The sequence below is a fragment of the Enoplosus armatus genome, chromosome 15, assembly GCF_043641665.1.
Source record: "Enoplosus armatus isolate fEnoArm2 chromosome 15, fEnoArm2.hap1, whole genome shotgun sequence".
NCBI lineage: Eukaryota > Metazoa > Chordata > Actinopteri > Centrarchiformes > Enoplosidae > Enoplosus > Enoplosus armatus.
In genome coordinates this window covers 18,710,259-18,737,869 of record NC_092194.1, presented here as the reverse complement: position 1 = coordinate 18,737,869, position 27,611 = coordinate 18,710,259, and the positions used below count along the sequence as shown (strand labels likewise).

General features: G+C 39.2%; 1 protein-coding gene across 1 annotated transcript; it reads right to left on the bottom strand.

Annotated features, from left to right (window-relative positions):
- Positions 1 to 1,837: 1,837 nt before the first annotated feature.
- On the bottom strand, positions 1,838 to 27,611 carry LOC139297998 (immunoglobulin lambda-1 light chain-like). Its single transcript, XM_070920815.1, has 7 exons — positions 27,560 to 27,611; positions 27,111 to 27,428; positions 6,235 to 6,270; positions 2,692 to 3,051; positions 2,569 to 2,595; positions 2,280 to 2,386; positions 1,838 to 2,115 (listed from the first exon to the last, which is right to left on the bottom strand). The coding sequence occupies exons 1-7, from the start codon at positions 27,609 to 27,611 to the stop codon at positions 2,089 to 2,091; spliced, it is 927 nt and encodes a 308-aa protein (XP_070776916.1). The 3' UTR covers positions 1,838 to 2,088.

Here is a 27,611-nt window from a genome sequence, read left to right as displayed (position 1 = left end):
GAATCATGTTTGCTGTTTCATCACCAACTGCTAATAATGCATATATCAGGTGTGCCAGATGATTGCTTGGTAGTATTAGTAAGGCTGATATATATATATATATATATATATATAAATGTCCCAACATATTTGTTTTGATCCATTTCAGTGTTGATGAATATTTTCCATAAACATAGTTGTGATGATGATGGTTTTAAATAAAACCAGTAGATTGAAACTGAAAACATGCATCTCCAGTGTGGCTGTTTCTTCTCTCACAATGATGGCTCTGAGCTGTTCAGCTCTGAGGTTTCATCCTGGAGTCTTTTGGTTTGGCTCAGCAGTCTTGTTTAGGTCCAATATAAAATCCCATTATGAAAATATCAAATTTATGAGAGCATGAGACTTAAAAAACTTTAAAAAGAACTTACAAAGATCAGAGTTTGCAGGAGGAGATATAATTATCTAGCCCACAGATGTCAGACACACCATGTTTCTGTTGCGGTCTCACAGACATCGTTTCCTGTTTATCTGACTTCAGTTAGCGCAAACATGTTTTTTAAGGAAACAAATGGAGAAAGTAGAAAGTGTCCTTAAGATAAGATAACGGGGGAAATTCACAAAGCAGCAGTGAATAAAGTAGTTAAAATTGGCTGCACCTTTAGCAGCTGCAACATTAAAGTGATGAGCACATTACTGCATGATGAGTGCTATATTTCAATACGAATACTTTTGTACTTTTACTTAAGTAAAGTTTTAAATGCAGGGCTCTTTCAGTATTTCTATGCTGTCGTAATAAGTAAAATATCTGATTACTTCATCCACTGTCAGTATAATATCATAAACACTGGTTCACATGAAGATTTTGAGACTGCTATTTAAAATGACACTCTTACAGACTCTTTAACTGAGCTGTTGATAGTTGTCTGAAGTCGACTCGATAATGTTTTAATCTCTCACTGCAACAAGATTCATTTTACACCACTCGCGCTACCTTAAAACATTCAATGCAAATTTCTGCACTAGATCACAGTAAACAGCTGTTGTATGTCATATAACACACATCTTTTTTCACTCTGTAGCTTCAGTTGACACAGAAATGTAAGTTTTCCCAGCTGTTTGCTCAGAGATGTGCAGTGTGTGGGGGTGGTGCAGAGATGCAGGTGCGCTCTGTGCGCCGGAGGTTGTGGTAAAGTGGAAGGTTGCAACTTCGTCATTTCTCAGCACAGAGAAATATCTGCAGGCTGCTCTGTGACCACATCCTCTCCTCTGCTGTCGCTCTCTGCTCCTCTGCAGGGTTTCAGGCCCCGGTTTGTCTCCCTCACCAGCAACAGCTTTGACCTTCTTCTGTACACAGATGAGAACGTTGATTTCCTGTTCTGTGGTAGACTCACTCTCTCACATTTACTTTCCTACTGACAGTGTTTGAACTAAAGACTAACTTCTTTATTCATAAGGTAACGCGCTGCTCTCATTGTGCCAAAGTGGAAAAACTAGAAATGACTTAAATAAACCCACTTTCATAAGGTCAAGTGATTTCTGAAACCAATTCCATCCACTAATCTCTAAAATACAGATTAGTGGGTGGAATTGAATTCATCAAATGTCACTGGAGAAACTTTAGTCACTTCTCAGTTTGCTCATTGGAAAACAGCTTGTGAAGTTTTTCTAAGCTGAAATGTTCCAACATTATGTATGTAGGTGAAAAACAGTTGCTTTCTCCAAAACCAGATAAGATAAGTGAGCGGCTAAAAATACCTCACACTGTCGCTAGAAAAAAGTACAGGATGAGACGTGAGAGATGTCATGAGAATCATAAAAGATCATAAAACATTTAAAGAGAAATGAAAGCACACGATTGACGAGATCCTCTAAAAGACTTTTATTGAGAAGAAAATGAAGCAAAGGAGTGATTCACAAGCACACAGAATTATTAAGTAGTTATAAAGATGCGATGCCAAAGTAGCTTTAAGATTGTGACCAGAATATGCACAGAACTGTAATGAATACAAATGCACTGTAACATACAAACAATGTTTTCAAGCTTTTCTTTACAGAAACCAACACTATTGATCTCCTAGAATCCATTTGTTCAGCTCAGCTCAGCTCTCAGTTGTTCCGCTTTCCATTTGAACCCTGCAACAGACAGAAAGGACACAATGTCATAATGTCATGAGCTCTTTTTATGTTATGTTGATTCACATATTAAAATGTACACAGACAGTTCTTATGTCAAGTGCACTAAATCAAAAGGGATAAGCGGCAGAGACGGGTCACATGCTCCACTGTGTAGAACAAACCTGAAGCTTCCACACCAGAAACGCTACAAAGGCTCCATAGATGCAGCTCTTGACGATAAACACACAGTAGGAGAGTTTGGCACCTTGTGTGACCCTCAGAAATGTTTCTGCAGAAAGTTCAAACATTTACATGAGTGACAGGATTCAAAGAGGAAACAGCTTCTCTTGGCTTACTACCACGAGTGTATTCTTTTCCAAATATGTAGGACACTACATGTTTTCAGTGTGATGATAACCACAGTAGAAGTGATGCATTGAGGTGTACGGAAGCACAAAATGATATATTTACCTCTTGTTATGCTTCTTGAAGCTTTAGCTAAGAAAAGGATTAGAGGACAGATGGTCATTTACATGTATTTCAAATAGCAAACAGATCAGGTTCAGGACATTACTGAGTTCTAAATGAACATACCTTCTTCACCAAGAATAGATTCTTTATGAATTTCATCGTGCGTCCTATTGAAGAAGCTGACAATACAGGTGAATGTTTTTGGTTGGGCTGGGCTGGGTTGGTACCAAGTTTCTGCCGGGACCCTCAACCTGCTGGTGATCTTGTAATAACCGCCATCCAGCAGGGCAGCGCTGTCTGTCGCCACCTCATCTGAGTGTTTGCGGCCATCGATCTCCCAGGATACACTGACATGGTCAGGGTAGAATCCACTGGCCACACAAACTATGGTCTTCTTCCGTCTTTCGTCTTTTTTGTTTCGACACTCCTTTGGCGAAGGTCGAAGCACTTTCACTGTTGGTGGGGTAACTTCACGGTTCGGTTCTGCAAAGACAAAGGACATAAATCACTAAACTAAAGCTGCCTGTAGATCTACAGCAAACCAATGTCCAACACCTAACTCTCATGTATGTAAGTGAGATCTTAATACCAGAATTTAAACGCAGGAGAACTTTTTCACACTGAACATAAACCAAATAAATCATGATCATTACAGATTGCAGAGCTCACACAGAGTCATTGAAATGTTATTTCTTAAGTGATCTTACCAACAACTGTTAGCCTGGTTCCCTCTCCAAAATAAGCAGGTTGTGTCTGAGCACACCGCTGACTGTCATGTAAAAAACTGACAAAGATCTACAACGGCTGAATTAACTTTTAGTATTTTAGTAAGTATTCTTAATTACATCCTCTGAATGCCACTTTTCACAGCTTGAAAGTAATGCAGTAAGTCTGGTAACGATTTCAAACACAGCCGTTTTGACATAGAACGGAGAGATTTATCTCAATACATAAATTTCACATTTTCTTTGGCAGTTTTGACAGCAAACACAGCAACACGGTGCTGCTCCAGGAAGTCACTAAATATGACATTAGAGCTGTTTTTACAACCGTAAACTCTACAATAATTCTCAGATTGAAGTTTAGAGAAGGTCAGAAGACGGACAGTAATGTGTATGATTTTTATAGTTGTCTTACCTAACACTGTCAGTCTGCTGCCACTGCCAAAGTAAGCAGGGTCGTAGTTGTTCACACTGATACAAGGCTGCAGAAAAACTGTTCAACCTTTCAGCACTGAAAGCTGTAAACTGTCTTTGTGCTCTTTTTTTTCCAGATAAATATAGATTGATACTTCAGATAAACTAAAAACCTTAAAACACACAAAAATGTAGAAACAATACATGTTCATACCAAATTAAATGAGTTTCTAACAGCGTTAAACTTGTGATTTAAGGTCCATTTAAGAGCACGAGATTAAAACCAACCCTCCACTCTAACCTGGTAGTTATCAACGAGTTTGCTATTATATCCTGTGGAACATTATATTAGTTCATGTTAGTTTTTGCAGTTGTCTTACCTAAAACAGTGAGTTTAGTTCCAGCTCCAAAGTAAGCCTCTGACTGTGAAGTCACAGTGTTTCACAGAGCTGATAAGAACTAGCTGTGCGAGTAATAATCTGGGCGTAAAGCCAAATGTTTTATTGCTGCAGTCCTTTTACAGAAGAACATAGACAACACTTGTGTTTTCTTTAGCACAAACTTCCACCATAAGCTTTTTAAAAAGACAATACTTTGTTTACTAGCATCAAATAAAAGGTCTAAAGTATATTTTTAATACTGGACATATTTTCTTCCTCACACACAAACAAGCTGTGAATCATGCTCAGAGAGATTTTTCTTACCTAAAACAGTGAGTTTAGTTCCAGCTCCAAAGTAAGCCTCGTTGTAGGAGCACAGAGACTTTCAACTGTAACAAAAACTCTTCCTGCTGCCTCTCTTTGTCTGTGCCACTTTAAAATTATTCCAACTTTGTCACGCCATGTCATGTAAAGACTTTAACTTACAGTTTACAAAATAAAATAAAATCCTCCTAGATTCATTCCACCATTTAAACATCTGTTCATTTGTTTTGTGGTTATTTTATGATAATTGAATCTAGTATTGGCTAAAACATTGGTGTTCAGGAGTCATTTGAGCAGTAGCTCAAGCAAGTCCAAAAGCAAGTAGCTTTACAGTATCAAACTCTTCATACCTGAACAATATTTAATGAACGTTAAAAGGATTTCTTACCTAAAACAGTTAACTTTGTTCCTCCTCCAAAGTAAGCCTCTGAAGTACCAGAGTCACAGTGCACTTGATCTTTGCTCAAAACAACCGAAAATGCTGCATTTACTTTGCTTCTTTAGTTTGTAGTTTTGGAATAAATGCATCTTGTCTTTAAAACCAACAACTACAGCCTGTTTGTACAAGTTGTAACCAACACAAACCTCTCAGTTACCACCCTGTCAGGCTTCACGTTCACTTACCAAGAACAGTGAGTTTTGTTCCTTGGCCGAAATAGGCTTCGTTCTGACACAGCGTTTAAGCTTAAGAACAAAAACCTCTGAGCTGAACTTAAGATACACATGAGTACCGTACGTTTCTTCAAGAAACATCCAATTACAATGATCTTTTTGCATTTGTTTGATTTCTTACCTAAAACAGTTAACTTTGTTCCTCCACCAAAGTAAGCCTCTGCACCACCACCAGAGTCACAGTGCACATGATCAGTGCTCAAAACAGCCCAAGATGCTCTTTTACTTTGCTTCTTTAGGTTCCTAAACTAAAAACCAACAGCTGCTACAATATATCTTTACATTTTGACGTCTTACTTACCAAGAACAGTGAGTTTTGTTCCTTGGCCGAAATAGGCTTCGAACTGACACAGCGTTTAAGCTTGAGAACAAAAAGCACTGAGCAGAACTTTACAGAGCTTGAGTACAGTAAGTTTGCTAAAGAACTACCAATTACAATTTACATTTGTTCTGATTTCTTACCACAGATTTGATCACAGACTGTGCGTACAATATGTTTCTTACCTAAAACTGTTAACTTTGTTCCTCCACCAAAGTGAGCTTCATAACCACCAGAGTCACAGTGCACTTGATCAGTGCTGAAAACAGCCCAGCATGCTGCTTTTACTTTGCTTCATTACATTTAGTTGCTTTTAAATGTTATTGTATTAAATGTCACTTGTCTTTGTTTTTCTTTTCCTCAGAAAGATTGATGTTTTACTTACCGAGAACAGTCAGTTTAGTTCCCTGGCCGAAATAGGCTTCGTAATTGGCACAGCGCTTAAGCTTAATATCAAAAAGCCCTGAGCTGAACTTAGACTAGAAAGACCCAAGTACATTATGATTCTTAATGCACCACTCCAATTACAAAGCTTATGACTTTTGTTCTGATTTCTTACCAGACTTTATCATAGACTGCATACAATTTTTGTTTCTTACCTAAAACGGTTAACTTTGTTCCTCCACCAAAGTGAGCTTCATTACCACCAGAGTCACAGTGCACTTGATCAGTGCTCAAAACAGCCCAGCATGCTGCTTTTACTTTGCATCTTTAGTGGCTTTTAAGTGTTTATTGTATTGACTGTCACTATTCTTTAAATCCCAAACCAACATTTGCTGCATTGCAGTCTATTTTATACAACACAAAACAAGTTAAAGCCTCGTGTCTCACTTACCAAGAACAGTCAGTTTAGTTCCCTGGCCGAAATAGGCTTCAGCATTGGCACAGAGCTTAAGCTTAACATCAAATAGCTCTTAGGTGAAATTAGACTATAAAGACCCAAGTACATTATGATTCTGAATGCACTACTCCGATGACAAGGCTTATTACATTTGACCCATTTAATCATTCTTCACTTACCCAAAACAGTGAGTTTTGTTCCTTTTCCAAAGTAAGCTTCGTTTGCATTGTCACAGTGCAGAAATACTGAGCATGAAACTCTTGAATCTTTCTCCACCAGAATTCTCTTTGGGCTAATTTTTACTGATACATCTGTTTAAACTAAGACTATAAAGCAATGTGACATTCACCAAAACACAGTAATAAAGTGAAATATTTACCTAAAACCGTCAGTTTGGTTCCTGGGCCAAAGTAAGCAGGCTGATTGTTGGTCACAGTGTTCTCTGTTCAGCTCAATACTTCAAACTCTACGTAACAACAGTTCTTTACTTTCATACCAATTACTCTACGATTTTAATTTTGCTGCAGTGAACTGAAGTTGCGAGTGCTCCTACTTACCCAAAACAGTGAGTTTTGTTCCTTTTCCAAAGTAAGCTTCGTTGACACCGTCACAGTGCAGATATACTGAGCATGAAACTCTTGTGTCTTTCTCCACCAAAATAATCTTTGGACTAATTTTTACTGATACATCTGTTGAAACTAAGACTATAAAGCAATGTGACATTCACCAAAACACAGTAATAAAGTGAAATATTTACCTAAAACCGTCAGTTTGGTTCCTGGGCCAAAGTAAGCAGGCTCATTGTAGGTCACAGTGTTCTCTGTTCAGCTCAATACTTCAAACTCTATATAACAACAGTTCTTTACTTTCATACCAATTACTCTACGATTTTAATTTTGCTGCAGTGATACTTACCCAAAACAGTGAGTTTTGTTCCTTGGCCAAAGTAAGCAGGATCAGTGTAGGTCACAGTGTTCTCTGTTCAGCTCAATATTTCAGCCTTTTCATAACTGCTGCTTTTTCCTTCACTTTCATACCAGCGGTTTGACTATTTTAAGTTTGTTGCCGTGAACTGAAGGTGTGAGAGCTCCGACTTACCTAAAACAGTGAGTTTTGTTCCCTTTCCAAAGTAAGCTTCAGCTCCAGTGTCACACTGAACGTCTCCCCTACCATAAAGTCACAAAAGTCTTCATAATCAGCGTGTTGAGACACAGTCTAATAATCCAGAGGATGAAGAAGGTTTAAACATGCAGGATGAGCTTCATATTGTCCAAAGTTATTTTGTGTATTGTCAGGATGAGTAAAAGAGGCATCCAAATGCTCCACATATGAATTTAAAGTACTTTTCAAACATTTCTTCCAGCAGATTTTCTGCATATAAATGAACTTTTCAGTGCCAAAGTGTTGTGCCGTCCTACACGCCTTCAGATTCTGCATTTTTCTGCTCTCCCAATTGTCCCAGGTAGCATGTAGCAGTCTACACAATGGGTGTTAACGGGAGGAGGTTTTTGTACGGCGGCTCTATAGGATTGTATCACCGTGGCCCCCTGTCCCCACGGTGAAAAAGCATCACACAAAAACCTGAAGTCTCTTTCGTTCTCCCCTCTCTCCTTCCCCCACCCAGCTCCTCCATATCTCAGCCTCCATCTCTGTCTGTGAGAGCAGCTGTTCAGGTCGGGCTGACTGACGGCTTAACACGCTCCAACCTGACTGCTGCTATTTCTGTGACAGCTAAGAAAAGAAGCAAGAACGGAGGGAAGGAAAAGGGGAAACTGGTCTTTGTTTGTGTTTGTTTGTTGCTCCTCAGAGGAAGTGACATCACTGCTGGTGACACCTCTTTATCCACCCAGCTATCAGTGAACTGAGGAGACACATTTATTCAATAACATTCACTACTTCACGTCGACTGTGTGTATTGTGAAAGTTGTCATTCATCGTGATGAAGCTACAGATTATTATTACCTCTTTGAAGTACTTTAGCATCCTTAATCTCATTGTTTTGGTTTTGTGGCATCTCTCTCATTACATTTGTTTCCAGCAGCAGTCGGCAGTAGTTTTTAGTAATAAGCCCTGATAAACTTTCTGTCTACTATCTGTCATCACTGGAGAACATAGTGAAAGAATGAGACATTCCCCTTAGGAGTTGGTAGAGACCAAAACAGAATGATAAGAAAATGAATATTGGGCCGGCGGCGAGAGACAGAACTCCAAATGAATACTAATCTTTAACTACTGGATGTGTAAGTAGTTTTTCTGCTGCCCTGAAGTGGCCAACAAATCTGTCAGTGCAGGTTTAACAACAAAGAATGACCTCAAATGTATTTAATGATATCATAATTGGCCACAACAAGTTTTAGGATATGTATTTACATTAATTAGTTAATGCATAACAGGTCATAATAATCATAATAGTCATAATAGGTTTTTACACTATTAAACATTATTACCATCATGCATCATCAGCTAAAAATATCTTACATCCATTATGATATCAACTCATGTTATACTAAATTATTCTGTTAAGAACTTTTTGTTAAGAATTTCCAGATTTTAATACAGCGTTCATCCCTTTTTTTTTTTTTAAACAACAAAATATCTTCTGACTTAAAACCTTTCAGTATTACATTCTTCCACCTTAAGCTCATATATAAACGAGTTTCTATGAAAATGTTAAATTCTCTGTTAGATGACACCTGATCTAAGGGCAAGCTTTTCACATTAACATTTAGCTTAAATTCCATGACATGTGACATTTGTCTGTTCACTGTGTAATCTCTCCCTAAATAAAAAAAACAAATCATAACATATCACTCCCTGTCCTTTTTATTAATAGTATTAAGTACATGAATGGCAATAATAGTTTGTCTCTTTATTCCTATTTAATAAAACTGTAGTATGAGACATTTACTTTTTTATTTTTGTAAACCGCACCCTATTCAGACCACTTATACACACATCTATACAGCTCAGTTTAATAATATGGTCTACACACTATGTAAAATGAGGGGCCAGTCAAATTGTTTAACGACCACATCTAATTGTAATCCCACAGGAACCCTGTAGAGGTCAGTGTATGATAACCTCTTGATAACTTGATATACTTTCATCTTGTCAGGCTTAACTCAGAATTGAATGATTAGAAAGTGCAGACTTGAGCACAGAGGGACAGAAACAAGACGCTTAACAGGACAATAATGTCGTATTGGATGTAGAAACCTTAGTGTTGACACCTGCTTACTTATCTGAACCGATCAGCTTTGTGGTGTTGCAAGAGCGTCACTGACGCTCTTCTATCTTTAATGAACTGGAGTTTGTCATCCATTTCCAATTCGTCATGTAGTCTAAGTTGCCTCTCACGCCCCTCCAGATTTTAAAACATTAACCCTCCTCATTCATCTCTCCTCCCTGTCATCTCTTTGTAGTTTGTTCTTGGGGTTGTTGTTTAGCTGCTGAGGCTTTTTGAACCATTGTGCTCTACTGGAGGCACAGTAATACACAGCTGAGTCTGCAGCTTCAACAGGGTGTATCTGCAGAGAGGACTTAAGCACTGCAGGTCGGGACATGGTGTACTTGGATTTGTTGAAAGGAGTTTCAATGTTTGACGCATCTTTACCAGGAGAATACGTTACTAGCTGCATTTTCCCGCTGCTGCTTTGTCTGTACCAGTACATGTAGTAATATTGACCATCATCTTGGTCACACTGCAAAGTTACAGCCGGGTCTCCTTCATGGCTGAATACAAATGGAAGCTGATTAATTTTTACACAGAAGGAGAAATCTGGAAAACAAGAATAAAACGATAAACAGTAAGCAAGAAAACCGTAGACGCAAAAACAGTTTTAACTGAATTGAAATGTCCTTACTGGAGGAGATGAGAACTGCAACCAAGAATATGTTCATTGTCGCAGTGATTATACAGAGCCGTCTGCCCATCTTCATTGAAAATTATAACTCTATTGTCCTCTATTGGGCTGAACAGCTGCAGGTGTAACTTAATGTGCTGCTAAAATCCAAACTTCTGAAATAAGCTCCGATCCTCCCCCTCCTCTCGGTTTTTCTTATACCAGGAACTCTCTGCCCACATTCTTATTGTTTCTCAGGTTCATACAGGTTTCTCAGTACAGCCACAGTCTCCTAGTGGACATTGAGCAGAAACTACATGTTTTGACTTCCTTGCTTAAAAGCACTCTGACAGCAGTTCTTAGAGGTCTTTACAGGATAGTTTGTAGTAATTGTTGCTTTAACAACAGATCTGACATGAAACGTTGCTGCAACACATGGACAAAAGCCTCTCATTTCTCTCTTTATTATCACATTTATGAGTTTGCCAGACTTGGATGCATAGTTGTATAGTATAATGTGCAAAGTGGTATAGTGATTGTGACCCCTATCATAGTGGTGGTTGAAGACATGACCAAATACTATCTTATATAAACTAAAAGCCTAATATATGCCTAGTGTGTCTTTCCAGACTTACCCGATCAATGATGCAATTTCCTTATTGTTCCACTGTAATTTACAGTAGTATGAAAAAAAAAAACAAGCCACAGCTCCTTCCTGCCTGTGTGCCATCTGTGACACAGCCTTGTTATTTGTATGACTTTCTGGCCTGAGTGCATCACTGTGACTGGCAGCACAGTAGTAGGTGCTGCTGTCATTCAGGAGCAACTCAGTAATTTTAAGAGAGAAGTAGTTCTTGGATGTGTCGATAGACGACTGGAAGTGCCCCTCAGTTTGTTCGTACTCTCTGATGAGAAACTCCAGTGGAGCTCCGTTGTGGTTTTGTCTGTACCAGTACATGGTGTAGCTGCCCATGCTGAACCCTGGACCCATGCTGCACTCCAACATCACTGCTACTCCTGGGTGAGACATTTGATCTCCAGACTGAAGAACAACAACTGTGAGACCTGCAGCACATAAAGGATGATGTTTCATTGTGTCTCACCTCAATGTACAGAACTGTAAATTCACACATATGTGACGTGTTACTGTGATGGGAACTCGACCATTCAAGCACCTGTTAGTTAGTTGGTGCATCCTTCATGAGATTATGCATAAAACCCACCTGAGTGTAAAAGTAACGCCAGATATAGGACTGTGATGAGCATGTCAGCAATGAGCCTTCTTCTACCTGAATGAGGCAGTCACATGTCGCTCTGTTCAGCACAAACAAACCATGAGGTCACATGATGACTGTAATTCTCATTCGCTGAGTATGAAATGAGACTTTGGAGCATGTGAAAGATGATTTTTTTCTGTCTTTGTGATGTTTTTAGACTAAGGTTGCCAGTACTTAATGCTGATTTTCAATAACTGTCCATTGAATGGATTTGATGCTGCAAAGGTCAAGCGCTCCCCCAAAGTTTATTCAGGTCAGGGTTGAAAAGCATTTGAAACAACATTTATATCACCATCAATGTAAATTCAACATTAAAACTAATTGTTTCAGTATCACTAGTAGTTAGCAGCTCTTGTGATGGCACACATTTTTTCATCATTTTATTTTGTTGCTGAAACAACAAGCTCATTAATTTATCGATCAAGTAAAAATGATTCGATAGCAATTTTGATAATTGAATAATTGTTAAAGTCAGTCGTTTTCAGTTCCTCAAATGAGAAGTTTGTTTTTCTGTTTTCTATCATTGTAAGTTCAATATCTTTGGGTTTTGGACCGTTGATCGGACAAAACGAGCAGTCTGAAGACATCATCTTAGTCTCTGGGAAATTGTGTACATTTTTCACAATTTTCTGACATTTTATTAACTAAACAATTACATATTTTATATATATATAGTAAAATGTTTTTGATTTAAAAACAATGAAACGAGTCAATCAACAGAATTTTGATAACTGGTTGAAGTCATTTATCAAGCAAGTTTTTTTTACCATTGTAAATTGTATATCATAAAATTGAATGACGAATTAAGCGATAATGAAAACAGTTATTTACTAACTTTATTATTATATGCACCTTTTCAGCATATGTGCCCCGTAAACAACTTTGATTGGAATGAATGAGGTGCTCTCTCAATACATCCATGATGAACACCTGCAGAGTGTTGGGCCTTGGTGGAACGTGATTGGTCACCCTTGATTAGGATATTTTTGAACTGACAATTCTCCGCCCACTCTTTCACGCCGCTCAGTTGACAAGTGCTGAATGAGCTGTCACCAGGACAAATAAAGGAACAACTCAGTGTTAAACCTCCAGAAATGCTGCTACAAACACTTGCTACAGTTTCTGTCGCATTACATAAACCAGCTTACTGCCAGCAGAATGAGCGTTTTTCAGGACTCTGTTTGCTGGTTGTATCTCACACCTATGGTTGGCCACTAATGCACACTTGAAGTCAGAAATTGATTTTCTTGTCCATCAGATTGAGACTCTTCTCAAAGATTTTACTCCTCTCTAAGATGCCAGAAGTAACTGCTTTAGTTTACCAAGGTAAGCCTTTGTTTCTTATGCTAACATGTATATCACGAGTTGATGTTTAGGCTTTGTTCACTTGCCTAAGCTAACAGTTGTGCTGCTGGCTAACGTTTTTGCTTTCCTGACTTGTGGTTGATGTCTCGATGTTGGTTGCAAATTTTTGATTTCATCCACCTATGTGTAGTATTGGAATTGGCATTGATTGTGAATTAATTTCTTATCGTGCCTGAACATATTTTACATTTGGTTTGGATGCTGATGGTTTAGTCAAATATGAACTCTCATGTTTTAGTACATTATTGAGTATAAGCATTTTGGGCTGAATTTGTTTTGTAGCATATTTCCCCCAAGGTTGTTGTTGAAACTGTTTTAGAGAGGTGTTGATTCAACTTTGTGGCTATTTCTGAGGCTGTAGTTTGTGTTGCTGTTGTATTGCATTAGTCTGAAAGATGACACAATAGCAGTTTCTTTCCACACGCCGTCACACTCATGAACAGTTAAATTGGCTGGTTTATTTCAAAACCATTCCTGTGAAATAACACTGCAATACTAGATAATCAGATTGCACCCCTTCTGTATATAGATGAACTTATTATCCTTGCAGTATTTATTACATGCAACGTTTTTTCAATGCCAGCACTCTGCACTACATGTACCACAACCCTGAATGCAACGTTCATAGTAATTAACAATCTGACCTGTATATATGCTGCTCATAGTTGTCCAGCTCTTACCTCTGTGTAATAACTATATGTTTAAGTTTGCTTATATTTGTTTAGTTTTGTAAAGCTTTTTGTCTGTATTGTATCCTTATGTAAATTTGCTCTCTGTGTATCCTGTGAGTTACTGAGAACCAGAGTCAAATTTCTCATGTGTCAGCATACTTCGCCAGTAACTGTATTGAGGCTAATTCCACCAGCCTGCCTCTCAAGATCTTGAACATGAAAACAACAGAGAAAAAAGAGATCAGGGCTTTTAGTCAGGGAGTGGCATTAAACCACATCACTGTGTACTGGCAGCACAGAAATACACGGCTGAGTCTGATGGATTCACGCTGTCAATGATCAGAGCTCCTGTTTGGATGTCTTTTCTTGTAATCTCAAACCGACCTTCAAACTGCTTCTCATAGTTGGGTTCAATGCCAGTGTATCCGTATCCAATTAAATTCATCAGACCACTCTCTGTTTGCTGGTACCAGAGCATTACATTGAGACTGCTATCACTGTGACTGCATTTAATTTCTACTCTGACATTTCTGTTGATTATTTGTGGATGAGACGGCTGAAATGTCACACTCTTAGCTCGATCTGTGGGAAAAACAGATTTTGAAAAACAGAAGCCATGGTGAAAAAACAGTCGTATAATTGCTGTAAAAAATTAGCAACACAATTCTATTGTTATATTTGCAGTTAATTTAATTACATGGCAGCAAGATGAGAAGAAATCCGATGACAGTTGGAGACATCCTCCAGGTTTGCTCTGCTCTCGGAGAAACACAGCTTCCTTCAGTGGGAGGCTGTATTAAAAGAGACACCGCCTCTTGTGCAAATGTACACATCTCATTTACTGGGAAAAGATCAGGGTTTTTAGTGAGGGAGTGGCATTAAACCACATCACTGTGTACTGGCAGCACAGAAATACACGGCTGAGTCTGGTGGATTCACGCTGTCAATGATCAGAGCTCCTGTTTGGATGTCTTTTCTTGTAATCTCAAACCGACCTTCAAACTGCTTCTCATAGTTGGGTTCACTGCCTGTGTATCCGTATCCAATTAAATTCATCAGACCACTCTCTGTTTGCTGGTACCAGAGCATTACAGTGAGACTGCTATCACTGTGACTGCATTTAATTTCTACTCTCTCCTTTCCGTTGATTATTCTTGGATGAGACTGTTGAAATGTCACACTCTTAGCTCGATCTGTGGGGAAAACACAGATTTTGACAAACAGAAGCCATGGTGAAAAAACAGTCGTATAATTGCTGTAAAAAATTAGCAACACAATTTTTTGTTATATTTGCAGTTAATTTAATTACATGGCAGCAAGATGAGAAGAAATCCGATGACAGTTGGAGACATCCTCCAGGTTTGCTCTGCTCGGGGAGAAACACAGCTTCCTTCAGTGGGAGACTGTATTAAGAGACACCGCCTCTTGTGCAAATGTACACATCTCATTTACAGGGAACAGATCAGGGTTTGTAGTGAGGGAGTGGCATTAAACCACATCACTGTGTACTGGCAGCACAGAAATAAACAGCTTGACAGGTTTGCTCTGTGAATAACCAGCGTTCCTCTCGCTGTGTCCTCTCTTGTCAGCTTGAATTGTTGAACTGGCCCTCATAGTTGGGGGAACCTTTTCCATATCCATACCCCATGAGGGTCATGGGCAGGCTGTCCTTTCTTTGCTGATACCAGAGCATTAATAAAAGGAGTTAATCTGGACCTCGCCGCTCTCCTTCACTATCTGGGGAGTAGACTGCTGAAATGTAACAGTGCTCACCTGATCTGTGGAGGGAACAGATCTACAGAGCTCTCAAACAGAGCTTTAGTCGAGGCTGTTATTGAAGTACCAGACAAGGAGACAATACAGTATTTATGTTATTTATATAACATGATTTTTGAGTATCTTAAACATGGTTAATGAGTATTTTTGTGTAATTCAGGATGAAATTTTGAGATCTTACATGAAAACCAGATGAAGAGAAAACCCAAATGTGTGTAGAGGTGAAGACATTGTCAGGCACTGATGTGAGAAAAATAAGGCTCAGGGTAATGAAGGAGGGCATTGTGTCTGTGTGCGTTAATTCATCACCACATTCACATGATAAAAGCTTCATGTCATGTGCTGTGCCTCCACCTATTGGTTGAATCTATTCAGGACAGTAATTTACACAACTGCAGGTTGTTGCTTCTCAGGAAAAACAAACGTTGAAACAAATGACCAATAATGTCATTTTTTTTTTTAGAGAGCAGTTTATCCCTTAATCACCTTCTTTCCTCCTTCCCCACTTCCATAAATATAAGTGGAACAACACATGTAGTAAAAGTCACTGATATCATCTCCTCCACAGTGTGGTTGAGTTCCTTCCTACATTTCATTATAATTAATGTGAGTCAGGTGTCAGAACAGTAAACAGCCGGTGTATGTTTTTGTCACAGACCTGAGGTCTGCCACAGCACTGTGTAGACTGGCAGCACACAGATAAACAGCCTCATCTTTCTTCTGAACACTGGTTATTGTCAGAGACCACTGCTTCTCCTTCGATTTCACTGCCTGAAAACCAGATTTGAATTCCTCTTCAAAGTTTGCATTGCCAACTATTATAGACACCATTAACTGAAAACCTTTTCCTCTCAGCTGTCGGTACCAGTACAGATATTCATAATCAGTGTTATTCTGGTAGCAGTGCATCTCTGCCAAGCCACTGGGAAGACTGGAGATGTAGTGGGGCCACTGAGTGATCAGCACAGACTGAGACTGAACATCTGAAACACAGAAAAAAACAGAAACCACATACCAGCATGATAAACAAATATCTACCAAATTATTTCAGTATTCGCAGTATCTTTAAAAAATCTTTTAAAACAGGTGACACCAACATTTAAGGAAGCCAGATTGTGTCTGTTTTTATCTTTATAGATGTTACTGTTACCTGCAGCCCAAAGAATAACGAAGGTCAAGGCTTTGAAGCCTGGGATCATTTTGAGTTAGGAAGAGGAAGTGAAATGAATGAAAATGCAATGAGCCAATACTTGAGATCTGAACAGAGGAAATTACATCAGAATTTCCGTCGTGTTAAATAGACTAAAGGGGAGACGTCCCAAAGGGAGTTTACGGCTTAGGTTTGATGCAGGTGTGTTTGATTCTGTGGGCCACCGGCTTTTTGTAAAGGAGCCAGAGGAGTTGAAACACTGTGCTGACTCGCTGCACAGAAGTACTCTGCACTGTCTGTTTGGTTTATGTTGGAGATAACCAGCTGAGCTCGGCCCTTTGAATGGCCCGTTATGTTGAAACGAGCTTCAAAGTTCTTCTCAATGTTTTGGTTGTCATAATGAAGCAATCCAATCAGCTCCAAGGCCCTTTGGCCTCCTGCTGCTGACTTGTGCCTGTACCAAAGCATGTAGGGGTAGTTGTTGTCTCCATGGTAACAGTCAAGACGGGCTGCTTCTTGTTCAGGTTTTATCAGATAATGCACAGGTAATTGTTGGATGATGAGCAATGATAACACAAAGTCTAGAGGACAAAAAGAAAAACTGAAGCTAAACAGGTTTGTTAGCATCATGAGAAATTACACACATTTTGTGGCTCTTACCTGTGAGCAAAGACAGAGAAAATAACAAACTGACAAACATTTTTTTTTTTAGAGAGAAAATCCTCATGAAGCTATAATGTTCTCTGTGGTAGCTCCAACTCTGACTTAAACAGAGATGCAAAGTCATTAATGAAAATACATTGGTGTGAAATGTTCCTTTTATTGTACATTTGTAATAAGGAAGGAGGAGCTTACATCTGTCTTCATGTCTGCGTGTTATCACTGCTCTCTGCTGTTCAGTTTTGATTCTGATTCATAAAGTGATGATCAGTCACCTGAGGGAATCTGTTAAACATGAAGCAAGTTAAAACATTACTGTGAAATAACTCGAAATGTCCTCGTGCCTCTATCTGCACAGTAGATAAAGCTGAACAGCAAAAGGTAACATTAATCTATGACTGTGAGGAGTTAAGGTATTTTTTTTTTTTTTTTTTACAAAATACACTTATCAGCCGGTTAAAATTCTCAGTTATTCTCATAACTCCTTTTCTCAGACTTCTCTGAGATGTTCATAGTTCTGTATATTATCATTTTGGTTGGTTTCAGTGGTTTTCTGTTGGTGTGCTGTTATCTGCTTGATCATTATGGAGGTTTTTGTATGAGAGAGTCACAGTATTTATTACTGTGCATACTTGCTGCTCCAAAATATTCTCCACTGTGTTCAGGGTGCTTCAGGTTCAGGATGTGAAGATGAGCTGTTTTCTCTCCATCTCCACTCACTTTAAAATGGTGCTGAAATGCAGACTCAACATTAGGAGTTTCAAAATACATATAGCCAATCAGCTTTAGGGAAGTATCTCCTGCTGAACGCTGATACCAGAGAATAGTGTCATAGTTCTGGATTTGATGAGTGAAGCTCAGGTTGACTTCTCCATTTGTTTTCATCAGCAGTTCAGGTGGAGTCTGAAACACTTGCTTTTCTTTACTGAGATAAACTCCTGTAAAGAGATCAAGACACAATGTTAAGTAGTGCGTACCTATATTGTATAAAGTATAAAGTTATTGAAACCCTATTAAATCATTGTGCACTTTCAGTTGATTACACAGTAATATATTTCACCTGGATTCCTCCACTAGCACCTAAGGTTTTTTGAGAGTTAATTCCAAATTGAATAGGAAAAAATGGCTTCATGAATGTACAATACCTTTAAACCAGAAGACAGTGATGATGGACACAATGAAAAGAGATGGCATCATGTTGAATGTGAAGAACCAGCTAGAGTCTCTGCTGTGCTTTGTGGATCAGAGGGAGGGACAGGAAGTGATGTAGAGAAGTCACAACATGAAGTGACATTGAGAAACTTTCTCTCATTCAGTCTGCTTGTCTTTTAGGAGACAAACATCTCGCTGAACAATGGGAGGAGGACGAACCTGTGACAGTAACTCCATACGTACATACAACGTATTGAGGCTTTTCTAACATGGTGTGCTATACAAGTTTGCTACACAGAAATACTGCCAGCAGGCTTTAGGGTGCTTCACTCCAAGAATATGAAGGGTGGTGTTTCTCTTTCATCACCACTCACTCATTGTAATGAGCCCATATGCATTTAACATGTGGGATAGAGCAGCTTTAGAAAATAATGTGCAATTTTTGATGCTGTGTTTGAAGTTCAGTTCAACTTCAGCTCAGCTCATCAGTTTCTGCGAGCTGATCAGCTGGAAACTGTTGAACAACTTTACCTTTATTGAGTGATGTTCCTGTAGAGAATACAATTCAAATTCAGGAGAAGCCAATTCACCTAAGGATTTAGAGCCTTCAACTTTGGCTTTGAGAGAAGAAAAAAGACTAGATGTTTAATCTAGAAAAGTGGGGTGGTTATTGTTGCTGCTCTTGAGTATGAAGGTTTTTTAGCGGCAAGCTGTTGTTACGTCTAAAGCAGGAAAAAAGACAAACCACAGAGCTCTTTGGGCATTATTTACTCTAACACACCTTCAGATGAGACGGGGTGGAGGTTTTTGTCAAGAGCAGGTGGGTGTTTGATATACTGTGGCTTAGTAGCAGCACAGAAGTACGTTGCGGTGTGCTCAAGTGCTGTTAGATTGATTATGTAAAGTGAACCATTTTTTTTGTCTCCATTCAAATCTCCAGCTAATTTGAAATGTTTTCGAAACTTCTCTTCCACGCTGTCATTTCTGAACTGTGCATATCCATATCCAACAAGTTTCAGAGCTTTGTCCCCAGGTGACTGCTGGTACCACAGCATCACTCTGTAGTCAGTTTGTCCATGTGTGCAGACAAGCTGCACATCATCACCAGCCTTTCTGATGACAGCAGAGGGAGACTGATGGACCTGAACCCCCAGAGAAATACCAGCTGTAAAGATAGATTATTGATTTTAGATGTGAAGGTAAATACAGTATATCCATATTTATGCACAGTGAAGCAGTTGTTACCTGTGAGGAAATAGCAAAAGAGAAATCTAATCATCATGTAGAGGTCTGACATGGAGCTGGGTTATTGTAAAGTCATGGATGAAATGTTGTAAATGTTTTCGTTAATTGATGACAGTGTCTCTGCTGTTTTGTTTTCTCACTGAACTGAGTCACGTTTAAGTAGGAAGCAAACGTGATGTAGAAACGAGGAGTGGCTTCATGTAATTGCACATCAAACTGATATCTATATACGCTCTTCCTGAAACCTGACTCCCCCCCAAAAATGTTTTGTTTTTGACAGATTTCATTATACTTTGTGTGCTTGTGGCTTAATTAGTATGAACCAATAAAAAAGAAGCACTGATGAATTAACTAATGATGATATGATTGGGTCAAACCAAAATACAACCTCAAAAGCAGTTTATTCCGTGTCATATTCAAAACCACTGATGAGAAAAGATTGTGAAGAGAGTTTTTGTAAAGTTCAGAGGGGAGTTTTGTCAGGGCGCTTCTCATGCTGCACAGTAGTAAACTGCACTGTGCTCAAATCCAGGTAGTTGCAATATAAGTGAGCCGTTCTTTGCTGTATTACCCCCCAAATCTCCAGAGATTTTGAACTGGTTTTTATATGGTTACTCCATTGTGACAGCTTGATAATACAAATATCCAATACGTTTCATAGCTGTGTCTTCAGGTGACCGCTGGTACCAGAGCATCATCCTGTAGTCAGTTTTATCATGCACTTTGTCTGCACTTTGTCACCAGGTTTTGTGATGAGATCAGAGGGAGACTGACGGACCTCAATATCCAGACAGACACCTGGACAAAAAGAGAAATTATTTACATTGTGATAGATTATAATAAAACATTTCCACATTCAAAGGAATAATACTTTTGTAAAGGTATTGCCTGACAACAGATAACGAGAAGGCAGATCATTTTGTCTTCGTCAAAATAGAACGTATGTCTTTAGATGACATATTTTTGTGGATGTCAGTTTCTGGAATCTAGGATCACACTTATTGTCACTATTCATGATGAAAACCAACTAATGGCTCTGACTGAGGTTTAAAGAGGAGAAGGAAGTGATGAAGAAACTGTCACTGTCCACTAGTTGGCGAAGATGAACACTTCAAAGTAAATGCAATTTGCTGGGAGGAGATATTTCTGTGACTCTGTGACAGCATTAACTGTTCTGATCTACACACTGTAATGCAAAATAGATTTATTGGTAAGCTACAAAACAACAACAATGTGACAGATAAAAATAAACTTTGACTGAATATCCCCATAAGATTTATTAAATAGTATTTCACAAGCATTGATCTTGCCCTAGGATGCCTTACTGCATTCAGAGTAAGTAGTGATGAGAATGTGTCTTTGTGACTCCTGGTGGCAGAAAAGAAAACACGTCAGCTTGCGTAAGGCTGGAGGATAGCCTCTGCTGTTGGTGTTGTCTCTGTAAGTTAAGGAAACAAGTGCTGTGGAAGGAAGGAGTGGCTTCACTTATTTGTAACTATCAAATTGACATTATCATATGTTCCTTTCCTGATGATATAAATTGTACTTAAATAACTTTCCTAGTTAAATTAGAAACAGTCACATTAGTTGTTGATATGATTGCATCAAACCAAAGTACAACCACTAAAGCAGGTGTTTGGGGGCTTGTTTTATTTAAAACCACTGATGATAAAGAATTGTGTGGAGGTTTTGTTAAGTTCAGAGAGGATTTTTATCAGCGTGCTTTGCTAGCTGCACAGTAGTACACTGCACTCTGCTCAAGTCCAATGACTTTGGTGATTAGAGATCTGTTCTTTGCTTTATTTGCCCCCAAATCTCTAGAGATATTAAAATCCTCTTTATATGGCTCTTCCATTTTGACATCTTTAAAGTACAAATATCCAATAGGTTACATAGCTGTGTCTCCAGGTGGCCACTGGTATCAGAGCATCATCCTGTAGTCAGTTTTATCATGGCTGCAGAAAATCTGCACTTTGTCACCAGGTTTTGTGATGAGATCAGAGGGAGACTGACAGACCTCAAGACCCAGACACAGCAAATGATGTGTCACAGAGTTGTAGGGTTTCAAGTTGTTGGGATCTCCCTGACTGTGACTGTGAGCGATGGAGATCTGACTGATGCCAATACTGAGCTGACTGGGGAAGTGAAGATGAAGCAGCATCACTGTGGGTGGCTGGTAGCGATAATGGCAAAACATCAAGAGCAGCTGGCTGGGAGGGGTCTGTTCAGGTTCTAATTCAAAACCTTGAATGTTGATAAAAGTTGGTTTAGGGTTTTTGTATAAAGGAGAGGGGATCTGCAGTCAGTGTGCATAGCTAGCTGCGCAGTAGTACACTGCACTGTGCTCAGGTGCCTTTAGGTTGACTATAAACAGAGAGCCGTTCTTTGCCGTCTCTCCACTCATGTCTCCAGTGATATTAAAATGTTCTTTGAAAGACTCCTCATGTTCTATGTTGCCGTAATACACATGTCCAATGCGTTTCAGAGCTCGGTCTCCAGGGGATTTCTGGTACCACTGCATGAGTATGAAGTCAGTCTTTTCATGGCTGCAGACCAGCTGAACTTTGTCTCCAGGTCTTCTGAGAAGAGCTGGAGGAGTTTGGTAGATTTCAACACCCAGACAAACACCTAGAAAGGAAGAACATGAATGAACTGTGTAGAAACTATAGATGAAGTTATATCCCTGTATAGTAAAAGTGATTACCAATGAGCCAAGATTTAAAGAAGAATATTGACCGCATGTTGACCTCCTGTCTGAATGTGCACAGAAAACTGAATTGCTCCCTCTGAACCAGCTACGTTAAATGTCATATTGGTGCATGTTTTGAACTAAAGAGTATTTCTGGAGCTCCAGCTCCACCTACTGGAAAGAAATACAGTCAAATCATTGTTTTCATAATTCTCTTGCCAAATTCATTGTCAACCAGTTTTTGTTCAGCTTCTCACATCACTGTGTTTGCTGACGGCACAAAAATACACACCGCTGTCCTCAGGCTGCAAGTCTTTCACAGTAAAAGCCCCGCTCTCAATGTTCTCTTTGATGGCTGAATATTTGATTTGAGAGAGCCCCCCATAATCTGGCTGTCCTCCAAAAACTGTGTAGACAATGAGGGTCATGGTCTCCCCTGGACGCTGCCTGTACCAGTACATCTGGTTATAAGAAAAATCTTTGTTGTGGCTGCAGTTCATCTCTGCAGATTTGGACGCATAACTCCAGCTGATTTCAGGATATTGGGTCACACCCTGGCTCTGAACTGTGTGGAGTAAATACAGAATTCAATATAATTTGTATTCCTTTTGAAAAAAGTGTTTTGCTTTAGGTATTTCATGCAGACATATGAAAGATGAAAAACATTCATTGTTAAAGTCCACTGATGCTAAAAGATTATCAGTCCAGAATTTGAGGCTACATGTAGGTCTCCACCAGCCTGTTTCCATTTTAATAGATAATTAATAATAACTAATAAATCACTATAAAACCTACACATCTATTACACTGTTTAGTCCTTGTTACCTTGAAGCCACAGAGATGACACTACAAATGTGATGAGAACTTGAGTCATCATCGTGATCCTGCTAAGATGAGATGCAGCCACATCAGACATGATGCTTTTTATAATGGGAGGTGGGAGGTTTAAGACATTGCTCCACAGAAAGGACCTCCCATTGTAATCTCTGATGTTGATCAGAAGATAGACCAACATTGGTTAGACTGGCTTATTCCAGGTGCAAGGTGCTGTGAGCTATAATACAGAGATGAAATGTGTGATGGGGGTACTCTGCTCTGCTGTTCCTTCAATTGTTAAAGTGCAGGTCAGGCCTTTATTTGCACTCCCATCTATCTTCACATCCACTATAAGATCATAATCTTGTTGCTATGAATCATTGTGTTTTCTTCAGTGTATCAGCAGTTATACTGATTATTTCCATCCTCCTCCTCCTCCTCCTCCTCCTCCTCCTCCTCCTCCTCCTCCTCCTCCTCCTCCTCCTCCTTCTTCTTCTTCTTCTTCTTCTTCTTCTTCTTCTTCTTCTTCTTCTTCTTCTTCTTCTTCTTCTTCTTCTTCTTCTTCTTCTTCTTCTTCTTCTTCTTCTTCTTCTTCTTCTTCTTCTTCTTCTTCTTCTTCTTCTTCTCAGCAAATCAACATGAAGTAATTAGGTGGGTGGTGTCATAGTGCATCCTCTCCTGTTAACATTATAACCAGTATGAGTAAAGATACTGAGAGGAAGGAATACAGGTGCAAGAGGCTGTGAGCTGTGATGCAGAGATAAATAAATGTGATGAGGTTTTTGTGCTGAGGAGCAGTGATATGTAGCACTGTGTTAACTAGCAGCACAGAAATAGACTGCACTGCTGTTCAGGCTGAGTCCTTCAATTGTTAATGTGCAGTTCTTTTCTTTTTCTGCACTTCCTTCTATCTTCACATCCACTCCAGTCTCTGGGTTTGCAATGTTTGCCAACATGTATCCCAGGAACTGTAGTTGTCTGTTTGATTGTTTGTACCAGAGGATTCGGTTATAGTCCTGAATCCTGTGTGAACAGTTGATTTTGGCTGTTTCTCTTGGTTTGTTGTACATGTCAGCTGGAGTCTGGTGGACTTTATCACTGAGAGAGGAACCTGTGGAAAAAGGATCAACAAAGCATCAGACAAAATACAACATGAGCATAATCACTGGTGGATTGAAACACTGAATCATATGAAATGTAAAATAATGCAAAAACAGCTGAAATAGCAGCACTGCAGGAGACTGGCTGTACACAAGCAAATCTATAAACCGATTTAGTTGAAAACTTGAAAAAGAAAATTCTAAATTAAAAATGATTTTGACGTTACCTGAAACCAGAATTGTGTTAAAAGTAAAGCTTAGGAATAAGACGATCATTTTGTGTTCTCCGAGTGTTTGGTTATATTGAAGAATATAAGATCATAATCTTGTTGCTATGAATCATTGTGTTTTCTTTAGTGTATCAGCAGTTATACTGATTATTTCCATCCTCCTCCTCCTCCTCCTCCTCCTTCTTCTTCTTATCAGCAAATCAACATGAAGTAATTAGGTGGGTGGTGTCATAGTGCATCCTCTCCTGTTAACATTATAACCATCATGTCAACTACCACCATACGCCACTGTCTCAGTATAAATGTCTGAGTAAAGATACTGAGAGGAAGGAATACAGGTGCAAGAGGCTGAGAGCTGTGATGCAGAGATAAATGAATGTGATGAGGTTTTTGTGCTGAGGAGCAGTGATATGTAGCACTGTGTTAACTAGCAGCACAGAAGTAGACTGCACTGCTGTTCAGGCTGAGTCCTTCAATTGTTAATGTGCAGGTCTGGCCTTTATTTGCACTTCCTTCTATCTTCACATCCACTCCAGTCTCTGGGTTTGCAAAGTTTGCCAACATGTATCCCAGGAACTGTAGTTGTCTGTTTGATTGTTTGTACCAGAGGATTTGGTTATAGTCCTCAATCCTGTGTGAACAGTTGATTTTGGCTGTTTCTCTTGGTTTGTTGCACATGTCAGCTGGAGTCTGGTGGACTTTGTCGCTGAGAGAGGAACCTGTGGAAAAAGGATCAACAAAGCATCAGACAAAATACAACATGAGCATAATCACTGGTGGATTGAAACACTGAATCATATGAAATGTAAAATAATGCAAAAACAGCTGAAATAGCAGCACTGCAGGAGACTGGCTGTACACAAGCAAATCTATAAACCGATTTAGGTGAAAATGTCAATTAAAATTTCTATAAAAAACAATTATGATATTACCTGAAACCAGAATAGCGTTCAAAGTAATGCACAGGAATAAGATGATCATTTTATTTATTTATTTATTTTTAGTATTTGGTTATTTTGAAGATCAGATAAAAATAAGAATCAGCTTGTTGTTGCAATGGGTGAAGCAGTTATACTGATTATTTCCAACCGTCTTTCTGAGTAAAACCCAAGTCATGAGGTGGGCGGTGTCATTGTGCATCCTACTCTTCTAAAAAAATATAACTCATGTTTGCTGCCACTTACTGGCTCAGTATAAAGATTTGAGTAATGATATACTGAAGGAAGGAACACAGGTGTTATACTCATGGGGAAGTTTTTGTACTGAGGAGCAGTGATATGTAGCACTGTGTTAACTAGCAGCACAGAAGTACACTGCACTGCTGTTCAGGCTGAGTCCTTCAATCGTTAATGTGCAGGTCTGGCCTTTATTTGCACTCCCATCCATCTTTACAGCCACTCCAGTCTCTGGATATCCATTGTTTACTAACATGTATCCCAGGAACTGCAGTTGTCTGTTCTCCAATTGCTTGTACCAGAGGATTCGATCATAGTTTTCAATGCTGTGTGAACAGCTGATTTTGGCTGTTTCTTTGGATTTGTTGTACAAATCAGCTGGAGTCTGGTAGACCTGCTCACTGAGAGAGGAACCTGTGGAAAAAGGATCATCAAAAACACTCACAACACTATACAATTATGGGATATGAGGGTAAGTCCTGAGTTTTAGATGATAAGCTGTGAAAAGAACTTTGGAAACTTTTGTTACATTACCTGAAACCAGTATGACATTAAGGACTGTGCAGAACACAATGAGCATCTTGTTGTGTTTTATAACTGAATTTAAGAACGTCCTTGTTATTGGTACAGTGTTTTCATCACTGTATGTGCAGCTCTACTGAATATTCACGCATCTATTGCTGGGTAAACCCACCCATCAGGAAAACAAACTTCTTTTTAGTTGGGTGGCGTCATAATGCATTTTCCACTTCCCGAACTGCCACTACACACACATTGCCACCTTATGAAAGGAAACAAAATAAAGTACATGTTTGTTTGTTTTTGTGAGGATGTTACTTTTGTCCTGACAATGAATGCATTAACTTTACATTAAGTTGACAATCTATTGTTCATAATGCACTAATTGTTTTATGAAAGCTCCAGTCAGTATATTTCTGACCATATAAACAAAACATATAAACTGTATGTACACATATGTAGATAATGACTTCCTGACATTTTTGAGCATCACTGAATGTGTAACTTGGACTTAGTTGCTTGGTGCTTGGCTTGGTGTTTGTCTACTAAAGGACCTCATAAAGCTACTATGCTTGGATTTTTCCCTCTTGTAACATTTGTTATACATTGACATGTTTAATTACACTGCACAATGGTTTAAATGCTTGAAATGTGATGATTGTTGTTTTGTTCTGCTGTATAGTAGCTTGTAACAAATGCATTCTTTTTTATGTTAATACCCTAGACAGTATATAAAGATGGACGACGCATCTTCACTTCCCACTGTACAAAATGAAGCCAAAACATCCCAGATACGGCTGCTACCATCTTGTGCTGGTGACGTCATTTGGAGCCAGTCTGCACAGTGGTGATCGGTGAGTGGAGCCGCGGGATCGACGTCCCACCCATACACCCGCTCAACCCAATCGCAAGCAGACCACAGTCACTCACAGCTGTTAATCATGACGTTTCACCCCCCTTTCACACTTGAATTAACTGAAAATTCCCTGCCAAAATTTCGCACGGAATAGGTTTGAATGTTTAATGGAATTAAAACAGAATGAAAATATAATTTAACATAGTGGACGTTTTTTCAGTCACATGTTGAAACGCTGTTGTGCACAGACCAATATTAGTATCATTAGTCTAGAGCTCCCTCTGTAGCCCATCAAAGAGCCCGTTATCTTCTGTTCACATGGGTATTTGTGCAGCTGTCTGAGTCACCTGTATCACTGTGTTTACTCACAGCACAGAAATACACTGCACTGTCCTCAGGCAACAGCTTCTCCACTGTCAAAGATCCAGTCTGAGCATCGTTCTTCGTTGCAGGAAATTTGTCCTCACTGAAGCCACTTTCATATTTATGTGGCGGAGTTGTAGTTGTGAGAACTATTTGCTTCATCCCCTCCCCTGGTAGCTGTCTGTACCAGTACATCTCGAAAAAACTAACATCCTTGGTGTGACTGCAGTTGATTGTGGCAGACTGACCCTCGTCCCCCCACAGCAGAGGGGACTGGGTGACATCACTCCCATCAATTTGACCTGTGGGGGTCAAAAATCACATGTCATGTTACAGGACCACCAGTGAGTCCTTTGTCTGCTGACAGAAAGATGAACATAAAATCATTAGTATGAATTTAAAGTAACGGCTCCTCCTCTCAGATGTACAGTACCTATAACCCAGAGCAGAGCTGCAGAGAGTTTGATCAGACCAGCTGTGATCAT

Bases quoted from the DNA above. Each gene is read 5' to 3' on its own strand.
- LOC139297998 (XM_070920815.1), bottom strand. From the start codon at position 27,611: ATGATCACAGCTGGTCTGATCAAACTCTCTGCAGCTCTGCTCTGGGTT. The intron at 27,429-27,559 runs GTACTGTACATC...TGACCCCCACAG, and splicing joins AGCTCTGCTCTGGGTTATAG to GTCAAATTGATGGGAGTGAT. The intron at 3,052-6,234 runs GTAAGTGAGACA...TTGTCTTTGCAG, and splicing joins AACTAAACTGACTGTTCTTG to AACCGAACCGTGAAGTTACC.